The sequence below is a fragment of the Nerophis lumbriciformis genome, linkage group LG14 (assembly GCF_033978685.3).
Source record: "Nerophis lumbriciformis linkage group LG14, RoL_Nlum_v2.1, whole genome shotgun sequence".
Lineage (NCBI taxonomy): Eukaryota > Metazoa > Chordata > Actinopteri > Syngnathiformes > Syngnathidae > Nerophis > Nerophis lumbriciformis.
Genome location: NC_084561.2, coordinates 7,901,324 through 7,913,823, shown reverse-complemented (window position 1 = coordinate 7,913,823; position 12,500 = coordinate 7,901,324). Strand labels below are relative to the sequence as shown.

At 43.6% G+C, this 12,500-nt stretch overlaps 1 protein-coding gene across 1 annotated transcript in view; it reads left to right on the top strand.

Annotated features, from left to right (window-relative positions):
- The first annotated feature begins 2,929 nt into the window (after window positions 1-2,929).
- ccl44 (chemokine (C-C motif) ligand 44) overlaps window positions 2,930-12,500 on the top strand; it is a 23,183-nt gene continuing 13,612 nt past the window's right edge. Inside the window, exons 1-2 of the mRNA XM_061976114.2 lie at window positions 2,930-3,091; window positions 12,399-12,500. The exon at window positions 12,399-12,500 is cut by the window's right edge and continues 28 nt beyond it. Coding sequence (XP_061832098.1) covers window positions 3,028-3,091; window positions 12,399-12,500 — 166 coding nt within the window. The 5' untranslated portion in view covers window positions 2,930-3,027. The remainder of the gene's footprint in view (window positions 3,092-12,398) is intronic.

The following is a 12,500-nucleotide window of genomic DNA, read 5'->3' as shown; positions in this document are numbered from 1 at the left end:
GCAATGCATTTAAGTCCCATCTTAAAACTCATTTGTATACTCTAGCCTTTAAATAGACCCCCTTTTTAGACCAGTTGATCTGCCGTTTATTTTCTTTTCTGCTCTGCCCCCCTCTACCTTGTGGAAGGGTGGGGCACAGGTCTGGTGGCCATGGATGAAGTGCTGGCTGTCCAGAGTCGGGACCCGGGGTGGACCGCTCGCCTGTGCATCAGTTGGTGACATCTCTGCACTGCTGACCTGTCTCCGCTCGGGATGGTCTCCTGCTGGCCCCACTATGGACCGGACTGTCACTATTATGTTAGATCCACTATGGACATGGGAGGAGTTCGGGGAAGCCATGGAAAACGACTTCCGGACGGCTTCGAAGCGATTCTAGACCACCATCCGCCGCCTCAGGAAGGGGAAGCAGTGCACTGTCAACACCGTGTATGGTGCGGATGGTGTTCTGCTGACCTCGACTGCGGATGTTGTGGATCGGTGGAGGGAATACTTCGAAGACCTCCTCAATCCCACCAACACGTCTTCCTATGAGGAAGCAGTGCCTGGGGAATCTGTGGTGGGCTCTCCTATTTCTGGGGATGAGGTTGCTGAGGTAGTTAAAAAGCTCCTCGGTGGCAGGGCCCCGGGGGTGGATGAGATCCGCCCGGAGTTCCTTAAGGCTCTGGATGCTGTGGGGCTGTCTTGGTTGACAAGACTCTGCAGTATCGCGTGGACATCGGGGGCGGTACCTCTGGATTGGCAGACCGGAGTGGTGGTAACTCTCTTTAAGAAGGGGAACCGGAGGGTGTGCTCCAACGATCATGGGATCACACTCCTCAGCCTTCCCGGTAAGGTTTATTCAGGTGTACTGGAGAGGAGGCTACGCCGGATAGTCGAACCTCGGATTCAGGAGGAACAGTGTGGTTTTCGTCCTGGTCGTGGAACTGTGGACCAGCTCTATACTCTCGGCAGGGTCCTTGAGGGTGCATGGGAGTTTGCCCAACCAGTCTACATGTGCTTTGTGGACTTGGAGAAGGCATTCGACCGTGTCCCTCGGGAGGTCCTGTGGGGAGTGCTCAGAGAGTATGGGGTATCGGACTGTCTGATTGTGGCTGTCCGCTCCCTGTATGATCAGTGTCAGAGCTTGGTCCGCATTGCCGGCAGTAGGTCAGACACGTTTCCAGTGAGGGTTGGACTCCGCCAAGGCTGCCCTTTGTCACCGATTCTGTTCATAACTTTTATGGACAGAGTTTCTAGGCGCAGTCAAGGCGTTGAGGGGATCCGGTTTGGTGGCTGCAGGATTAGGTCTCTGCTTTTTGCGGATGATGTGGTCCTGAAGGCTTCATCTGGCCAGGATCTTCAGCTCTCACTGGATCGGTTCGCAGCCGAGTGTGAAGCGACTGGGATGAGAATCAGCACCTCCAAGTCCGAGTCCATGGTTCTTGCCCGGAAAAGGGTGGAGTGCCATCTCCGGGTTGGGGAGGAGACCCTGCCCCAAGTGGAGGAGTTCAAGTACCTAGGAGTCTTGTTCACGAGTGGGGGAAGAGTGGATCGTGAGATCGACAGGCGGATTGGTGCGGCATCTTCAGTAATGCGGACGCTGTATCGATCCGTTGTGGTGAAGAAGGAGCTGAGCCGGAAGGCAAAGCTCTCAATTTACCGGTCGATCTACGTTCCCATCCTCACCTATGGTCATGAGCTTTGGGTTATGACCGAAAGGACAAGATCACGCGTACAAGCGGCCGAAATGAGTTTCCTCCGCCGGGTGGCGGGGCTCTCCCTTAGAGATAGGGTGAGAAGCTCTGTTATCCGGGGGGAAGCTCAAAGTAAAGCCGCTGCTCCTCCACATCGAGAGGAGCCAGAAGAGGTGGTTCGGGCATCTGGTCAGGATGCCACCCGAACGCCTCCCTAGGGAGGTGTTTAGGGCACTTCCAACCGGTAGGAGGCCACGGGGAAGACCCAGGACACGTTGGGAAGACTATGTCTCCCGGCTGGCCTGGGAACGCCTCGGGATCCCCCGGGAAGAGCTGGACGAAGTGGCTGGGGAGAGGAAAGTCTGGGCTTCCCTGCTTAGGCTGCTGCCCCCGCGACCCGACCTCGGATAAGCGGAAGAAGATGGATGGATGGCACTATGGACTGGACTTTCACAATATTATGGTAGACAGCTAGACCCACTCGACATCCATTGCTTCCGGTCTCCCCTAGAGGGGAGCGGATCACCCACATCTGCGGTCCTCTCCAAGGTTTTTCATAGTCATTCTCATTGACATCCCACTGGGTTGTGAGTTTTTCCTTGCCCTTATGTGGCAGAGTGGCCGTGCCAGCAACTTGAGAGTTCCTGGTTCGATCCCCGCTCCCGCCATCGTAGTCACTGCCGTTGTGTCCTTGGGCAAGACACTTTACCCACCTGCTCCCAGTGCCACCCACACTGGTTTAAATGTAACTTAGATATTGGGTTTCACTATGTAAACGCGCTTTGAGTCACTAGAGAAAAGCGCTACATAAATATAATTCACTTCACAATTGATCGAAATTCCAAAGTTTTGTTTGAATTTTGAGGCATATTTTTTTCCAGAACATTAGCGGTCAAACTCTAAATGGAACCACTTTCCGAGATTGCACTGTACTTAAAATAAAAGGTTGTGCTACCTAAATGCCAAATACCTGTCTTTATAAAGAAAAAGAAAAAAAAAAGCCTCATTCTTCAGGAGTCAAATGCACTTTGGAGCAGAGAAGTGAAAGAATGTGGAAAGATTTGTAATCTTCTGATAAGACACACACACACACACACACACACACACGAGAAGGCGGGTGAGGAGTGAGGGAGTAGAGTGTGAGCAAGCATGACAATATGGCAAGATGAAATTGGACAAACAGACGGAGGGAGGGAAAGATGGTGAGACAAAAAAAAAAAAAAGAGGTGGTGGAAGGGAGTGAGAGATGGGCAGGGAGGTATAAAACGAGGGAGGGAGTCGTATAAGAGAGGCAGCAGCCATCGAGGGAGAGGTGACCGAGTAGATCATCCTCCTCTCCTCTGCCAGCCTCATCATGTTCATGCTGCAGATGTTGACTGTTATTTCTCTGACTGTTCTCCTCCTGGCATCTGTGCAAGGTAAGTGCTCACTCTATGTGTGTGTGTGTGTGTGTGTGTTGCATGCACCCTGCAATGTGGACAGTGTGGCCACAAGAGCAATGACGAAGCTGGAAATAGGGGCGCACAAGCAGCAGCACAGTGGGAGGGATGTAAACAAGAGGGGCTCACGTGAGGGATGGCGTCTGAAAAAAACGGCACGACCATCAACACCAGCGAGAGTGTGATGGTGTCGCCTCGTCTCCGTTGCCCGTGGCATGTGTGACTCTCGCCTTGAGCTCCGAATTCCCAAAAACGTGGCGTAGCGAGGCAGCACTGCCCTATTTTGTGGCTCGCTGTTGTTGGGAGTCACACTTGGACTGTTTTGATGGAAGCCTCACACACACACGCAACACATGCACACGTTGAAAGGCAGCAGCAGATCACAGTGGGATACCATTGTACTTCCACAGTGTCTACCTGTGCAAGGAAGTGTGTGATTCGCACCCTCACATGCACGTACTGTAACACTCGCTACCTTCAAAAGTAGCTGGCAATACTTCACCTTGCTGGGATTACAGTATTGATCATTTACAGTATAATCACAGCTGCTGGGTTAAACTTTCATATGACATGTAGCTCAGTTAAACTTGCAGCTTTTCTCATATAATGGTTGTTGGTTTCATAACTTAACACCCTGACAGTCTAACGTCAGCGTTTCCCATTTGGGTAGGTACCATTCACATTTGATTCGATACAGTGCCGATTCCTGGTAGCTGGGAATCGATACTGGTACTCTACAGCAGTCTTTTTCAACCACTAGTGTGCCGTGGGAGATGATCTAATTTCACCTATTTGGGTTAAAAATATTTTTTGCAAACCAGTAATTATAATCCGCAAATTTTGTGTTGTTGTTGAGTGTCGGTGTTGTCTAGAGCTCGGCAGAGTAACCGTGTAATACTCTTCCATATCAGTAGGTGGCAGCAGGTAGCTATTTGCTTTGTAGATGTCGGAAACAGCGGGAGGCAGTGTGAAGGTAAAAAAGTATCTAATGCATACTTGCCAACCTTGAGACCTCCGATTTCGGGAGGTGGGGGGAGGGGGTGGGGGTGGGCATGGTCGGGGTGGGACGGGGGCGTGGTTGGGGGCGTGGCTTAAAGGGGAGGAGTATATTTACAGCTAGAAAATTACTAAATCAAGGATTTCATATATATATATATATTAGAGATGCGCGGATAGGCAATTATTTCATCCGCAACCGCATCAGAAAGTCGTCAACCATCCGCAATCCACCCAATCTAACATTTGATCAGAACCGCATCCGCCCGCCATCCGCCCGCACCCGCCCGTTGTTATATATCTAATATAGACGATGCAAGGCATTAGTGAGGTTATAAAGCTTTTGCCTGTTAAAGAAAGGAGACTGATCCAATGCAGCACAGACATTCGCGTGCCACGCTGTCACGACCCAGACGCACACCAGTGCGCAATCATATGGGAGCCGCGCTGAGCGCACCTCCAAGCGCGTCTCGCTGCCGGCGACGGCTGGGTATATGGGCCCGACGCTCCAGCGCCATCCATTTTCAGGGCTAGTTGATTCGGCAGGTCGGTTGTTACACACTCCTTAGCGGGTTCCGACTTCCATGGCCACCGTCCTAGCTGCTGTCTATATCAACCAGGGTGAGCCCCACCCCTTTCGTGAGCGCACTGCGCGCGGAGTGACCCCTGTTACGAGCCCCCGGCCACGGGGGTGGCGGGCAGGTAAGCTGCTTACCTGCTGCGCGTGACGCCGGCCGCGGCGAAGGCGGACGAGGCGGGGTGTCGGTGCGGTGGGCGCGGTGGTGACCCTGGACGTGCGTCGGGCCCTTCTCGCGGATCGCCTCAGCTACGGCTCCCGGTGGGGCCCTCTCGGGGGAAGGGGCCTCGGTCACCGGACCCCGGCGAGGCGTCGGGGGCCTTCTACGCTCCGTAAAAGTGTCCATCTCTTTTCTTTTTTTTTCTTCTGTTGTGGCATATGCAGCAGGTGCCTGCTCGTTTTTCGTATGTGGGTAACAACATTTAACTATGTATATATATTTCCGAATTGGTTTAACTGCCACCCGCCTGAATCTATTTAAAATCAAATCGTTTTTTATTTCAACCACCCGACCCGACCCGACCCGCGGATAAAATCTAATTTTTTTTAATTTCATCCGCCCGATCCGCGGACTCCGCGGTTGTGCCCGCAAACCGCGCATCTCTAATATATATATATATAAAATAAATACTTGACGTTCAGTGAATTCTAGCTATATATATATATATATATATATATATATATATATATATAATAAATACTTGAATTTCAGTGTTCATTTATTTACACATATACACAAACATCACACTCATCTACTCATTGTTGAGTTAAGGGTTGAATTGTCCATCCTTGTTCTATTCTCTGTCACTATTTTTCAAACCATGCTGAACATGATGATGCATTCTGTGTGGCACGCACAAAAGTGCTTTCATCAAATGCACTAGATGGCAGTATTGTCCTGTTTAAGAGTGTCACAACATTGCTGTTTACGGCAGACGAACTGCTTTACGGTATACAAAAAAGTGACTGCTGTCGTTGTGTGTTGTTGCCACGCTGGGAGAACGTTAATGAAACTGCCTAACAATAAACTCACATAAGAAACCAAGAACTCACCCTCCATCATTCTATAGTTATAACGTGATTGGGCAGGTACGCTTTTTTATATTGTGGAGGACTTGAGTCCGCCTGAATTTCGGGAGATTTTCGGGAGAAAATTTGTCCTGGGAGGTTTTCGGGAGAGGCGCTGAATTTCGGGAGTCTCCCGGAAAATCCGGGAGGGTTGGCAAGTATGATCTAATGCTTAAACCAAAAATAAACAAAAGGTGAGTGCACCTAAGAAAAGGCATTGAAGCTTAGGGAAGGCTATGCAGAACAAAACTAAAACTGAACTAGCTACAAGGTAAACAAAAACAGAATGCTGGATTACGGCAAAGACTTACTGTGGAGCAAAGATGTCATGTACATCCGAACATGACATGACAATCAGCAATGTCCCCACAAAGAAGGATAAAAACAACTGAAATATTATTGATTGCTAAAACAAAGTAGATGCGGGAAATATCGCTCAAAGGAAGACATGAAACTTCTACAGGAAAATACCAGAAAAAATAGGAGCGCAAGACAAGAACTAAAACACTACACACAGGAAAACAGCAAAAAAAAATCCAAATAAGTCACGGCGTGATGTGACAGGTCGTGACAATACACCTACTTTGAGACAAGAGCTGTAGTGATGCATGCTTGGTTATGGTTTAAAGTCATATCCAACAATTGCGACGACTTTTTACTGTCGACTGAGTTCGTTTTTTTAATGATTTCTGCTGGTGGTGTTCCTCCGGATTTTTTCAACGCAAAAAATGTGCCTTGGCTCAAAAAAGGTTGAAAAACACTGCTCTACAGTACCAATTTTCAGTACTTTTGTGTGGGTTTATTTGGTAATCAATGTTAATTTGTCGAATAACACAATCTTACTTTTTTTTATCAACATTTAATACACTTTTATTATTTACTATTATTATTATTTACTATTATACCATTTATTATTATTTGTATTGATTTATTTATTTATTACACTGTATTTATTTAACATTTAAAGGGGTCATATCATGATTTGTTTCTACATTTAAAAGACTTCCTTGTGGTCTACATAACATGTAATGGTGGTTCTTTTGACAAAAATGTGCATGGATTATGTTTTACAGGCCGTTTTCACGGGCCATCTGTGGTCTTTGACTCCTTTGTCATTGGCCCTGGGCACATTACAAAAAAAAAAACATGCGCAAAAAATACTAAAAAACACAAGAAGCACAATGAGGAAAAAAACAAAATGTTGACATCAGCTGGCTTGAAAAGGTTGGTGACCACTGGAATGCAGCGTTGGACTACAATGGTCATTCGGGTCAAAATCTACCATAAATAGATATTCCACTGACGTCAGACCAGGGCCAAACTCCAAATGACTGGTGTGGAGGAAGTATGAAGGAAGGCAAGATGGTTTTATGAACATCTTTGCAGTGATGCCAATGTTTGATTTAAAATTTTCGGGACTTATGCAGATCCCAAATACACAACAGCGGGTACCAAAAAGTTAAGTTACTAATAAGTTAATAAGCCATTAAGTTTAATGTGCCAGTCTTGTCTTTTGTTGAGCCACACAAACTGTTTATACCGTAAATTTAAGTAAGCTGTTTAATTGCATACCTGCCAACTTTTGAAATCAGAAAAACCTAGTAGCCAGGGTCCAGGGGCCGCAGGCCCCAGTAGGTCCAGGACAAAGTCCTGGTGGGGGGTTCAGGGGGGTTCGCCCCCCCGACGCAAAATGATTATTAGCATTCAGACAGGTTAAAATGTTGCTAAAACCATCACTTTTCTATCAGTCACAGTGACTTTTCAAAACAAAAATATTACAGCAAAAATCATATGGGTTGATTTGACATGTTTATTCTGTAAGCTAACTTCAATAGTTTGAAATTATTTTGACAGTTAATGCCAGTTATGCTGTCAACCTTTCACAAGACTTCAATTTGTTAATTGAAAGTATAAACAGTATAAACACTTTTTACAGTAAACAAATGGTAAAACAGTACTAAACAATTCCATTAAAAAGAAAATTGGTGTCATTATTAACTTTCTGTCCAAGCTTGTATAATCTACTGCCTTGTTCAATTGTATAAAATATTCTGTGCCTAAAATTCACATTTCTATCACAATTATCACACTGTAAACATGGTAAGCTAACTTCATTAAAATTAATAGTCCTGTCAATAGCATGGAAGTACAATTCAAATGTAGTTTTTTTGTAAGCCTTTCAAAAGAATTCAAAATATGAAAAATTAATGAAAATTAATTTAAGCCATCAGACACTTGAAAAGTAGCACATCACATCTCTAATGTAATCATTTTAACTTTTCAACAGAAATAGCACTGCAAAAATATTAAGGACATACTTCTGTATTTTGGTAGTTATGCTGTCAACATTTAACAAGATTTCTTCAACTTGGACTTGAAAGCATAAATAGTATAAACACTTTTAACAGTATAACAGTACTAAACAATTCCAATAGATAACATTGGTGTCATTACCTTTTTGTGGCTAAAATCCAAATTTATTCTATCAGATTGATCATACTGCAAAAATGATATGGTAACTTTATGATAAGTTTACTTCATTAAAATGTAATTCAATAGCATCATAAATAAAACTTCGGCATTTATCACATCCAAAGAATCTGTTTGGGCGACGAAAAACGTTGAAAGTTTTCCACTTGTATCGCTAGCAACGGCATTAGACTTGTGTTTTTTTGTCCCAACGTGGTCTTTTACATCGCTAATTCCTCCGTGTCCGATCGAAAAATCTTGTCTGCACAAGGTGCAATTCGCGTAGTTTTCACCCTTTTTGGAACGGATAATTATTCCCGGATAGGCTTTTGAATATTCTTCACGGAATGACTGCAGTTTTCTTTTCGGTTTAAGACTCGTTTGCGATTTTTCTCCGGCTGATTCCATGATCGTTCGCTCGTTTGGAAACAATGGCAACTGGTGCCTCGTGCTTGGCAGCGGTGCTATAAATAGCCTCGCGCATGGCATTCGGAATGGCTCGATAGGAAGTTACGGGAAGCAGTGTCGATTGTCATTGTTGTTACGCGATTTCGTGAATAAAACTTTAAAAAAAAAATAATTTTTAATTAATGAAAAACCGTATTCTTTATCACTGCAACCGTAACCCGGAATAGGTTGATGAAAACCGTACTAATTACGGGAAAACCGGAGTAGTTGGCAGGTATGTAATTGTAACGTGCATCTTAGTTGTAATTTTAGTTACAACATTTGGAGTTGTTGAAATCTCCATGTAAAATTGCTAATACTAAGCTGTAGCATATTTATGGCATATCCAATGGAAATTTGCATTTAGCTAGTACGTAAAAAAAAAAAACATGGAGCCCTAGTTTTAAACACTTTCTATCAGGCATGTTTGCTTCGTTGGCATGGACAATTGCAACATTATCCAGAGGCAGTACACTTCGAGTTTGCCTGCCAAATGCTTGAGCCGGTGCCAACTCAACGTCTGCAACCGAACGTGACGTCATTTGCAACGAAGGTATCAAAATATGGAACAGTTTAATTTTACGTGAATCTGTGCGCAGTAGTACTGACTGAATTGGGCCGTTACTTATAAAAGTACCAAATTTGGTACCCATCCCTGGTTTCCCTTAACACTTATCTGTTTGTGGCAGCCCACCACAAATGAATATCTGTCGGACCTCACTTATAGACACATTATAATTGGACTTGTCGTTACAACATCGTAACACCGCTTGTTAAAACGCCTGCCTGGTCTGCCAGAGAATAAGAAGACTCGTGTAGAAACATTGTCGCTACATTTAGCAAATATTCCGACCCTTTTAGATACTCTTTTTTTTTTTTTAATGTTGTTTTTATAAAGTATTTAGCATCAAATCTAGCAGCTTTTTATGCTCTTATTGGACACTTTGCGATGTATTACTCTTCTCAACGAGCAGCGGGGTTCATCCCCATCTATATATGCAGATGCTCCTCAAGAGAATGAGGTAAATGCAGAGACTAATTTCAGCATTTTTCCAAAAATGGGTCTCGAAAAAGAGGGGTTGTCTTATATTTAGAGGGCTCTCATAATCGGGTCATGCCACTTCTCAGATAGAAGCTTTCATTTTCAATAATAATCCATCCATCCATCCATTTGCTACCGCTTATTCCCTTTGGGGTCGCGGGGGGGCGCTGGAGCCTATCTCAGCTACAATCGGGCGGAAGGCGGGGTACACCCTGGACAAGTCGCCACCACATCGCAGGGCCAACACAGATAATCGGAATTTTACTAGGCAAAACTATGACAAAAGTCATAAATGTACTCAAAAAATGTCACTACTTTATAAGAACAACAAAAAAATTGGCAATATTGTGATAAAAGTCAGAATTTTATATGACAAATGTCACCATTTTGTATTAAAAAGTAATCATTTTACATGAAAAAGCAATAATTTTGCAACAATATTGCAATATTACAGAAACAGAAAGAATATGACAAATTGTTCCCAATTTTATAAGAAAAATGTCGACACACTGAGAAAAACACTGCTTTTAGTTATGTATTTATTTTTTAAGTTTTTGTTTGTAATTGGTTTTTAATCTTCATTATTTACTTCAAGTTATTACAGTATGTCTCCATATACATGTATACATATAATAATATAATTAAATAATAATTATAATTAGAGATGTCCGATAATATCGGACTGCCGATATTAACGGCCGATAAATGCTTTAAAATGTAATATCAGAAATTATCGGTATCGGTTTCAAAAAGTAAAATTTATGACTTTTTAAAACGCAGCTGTACGGAGTGGTACACGGACGTAGGGAGAAGTACAGAGCGCCAATAAAACCTTAAAGGCACTGCCTTTGCGTGCTGGCCCAGTCACATAATATCTACGGCTTCACACACACACACACACAAGTGAATGCAATTCATACTTGGTCAACAGCCATACAGGTCACACTGAGGGTGGCCGTATAGACAACTTTAACACTGTTACAAATATGCGCCACACTGTGAACCCACACCAAACATTTCGGGAGAACATCTGCACCGTAACACAACAGAACAAATACCCAGAACCCCTTGCAGCACTAACTCTTCCGGGACGCTACAATATACACCCCCCGCTACCCCCTACCCCCCCGCCCCCACCTCAACCTCCTCATGCTCACTCAGGGAGAGCATATCCCAAATTCCAAGCTGTTGTTTTGAGGCATGTTTAAAAAAATAATGCACTTTGTGACTTCAATAACAAATATGGCAGTGCCATGTTGGCATTTTTTTCCCCATAACTTGAGTTGATTTATTTTGGAAAACCTTGTTACATTGTTTAATGCATCCAGCGGGGCATCACAACAAAATTAGGCATAATAATGCATACTTGCCAACCTTGAGACCTCCGATTTCGGGAGGAGGGGGGTGGGGGCATGGTCGGGGGTGGGGCGGGGTGTGGTTGGGGGCATGGTTAAGAGGGGAGGAGTATATTGACAGCTAGAATTCACCAAGTCAAGTATTTCATACATATACAGTATATATATGTGTGTATATATATATATATATATATATATATATATATATATATATATCTACATCCTGAAAATATGCAAACAAAACTGTGTTTAGATAATTGATACTTCAAACTTGCATAAATAAATATTAAGGAATATAACATAATTTGGCTTCTGAGAGCTTCAAAATGTAATGAATAAAATGCTAAAGTTGTTGATAAACAAGCAATTATTTTAATAATTAAATATGGTCATTTTAAATGAATTATTATGATAATTTAAAATCAATTATTTCAAATATGTTTATTTTAATGTATAATTCTATGGCTGTATGTAATAAGGAGTCAAGAAAAAAAACAAATAAAAATACAATTAATTTTGATGTTTTTAGCAAAATATAGTAAACATGTATTTAGGGTTTTTTTTGTAAATTAATAAATATATTTATTTTTAGGTAAGATAAACATAATAATACAATTTATCTCTAGTCTGGATGATTTAGTTCTTGTCACCCTGTTGTCCTCCCGTCATGAAAAAAGGCTGTCCTCACTCAGGTCGCATGGAGCTGGAGGGGGCGTGGCTTCCAGCTCCGGCTGAAAATCGGGAGATTTTCGGGAGAATATTTGTCCCGGGAGGTTTTCGGGAGAGGTGCTGAATTTCGGGAGTCTCCCGGAAAATTTGGGAGGGTTGGCAAGTATGTAATAATGTGCTAATCCCACAACTGTATATATCGGTATCGGTTGATTTCGGAATCGGTAATTAAGAGTTGGACAATATCGGAATATCGGATATCGGCAAAAAAGCCATTATCGGACATCTCTAGTCAAATATCATCCCGGGGGCCATAGATAATTAATTTGCGGGCTGGATCTGGCCCGCGGGCCTTGACTTTGATAGATAGGGTAGAGGCTATGTATATTGCTACTTTACATGCAGTCGGCTTTCGGCCCCTGGCCAAATCTTTTTAGCCCAATGCGGGCCCCAGGTCCAAAAATTTGGACACCCTTGATTTAGAGTAAAATATATATTCTGTATAGTTTTATAGAATGTTGCCTTGTACTCTCTGCAGTTGAGTAGAATAACAGTCCACTGTATGAGGAAATATACTCATAATTTTTTGGTGGAAAAATTACTTTTGCATTGTCGCTCACCTTTCTTTCCCTGACGCCGCTATTTCCCACTTGTGGTTTCCAGGTAAAGGTGTGCAGATGCAGCGGGATGTGCAGTGCTGCATGTTGTACTCCCACGGCAAGGTGCGCACCAAGGACGTGCTGCGGTTTGAGGTGCAGACAGAAG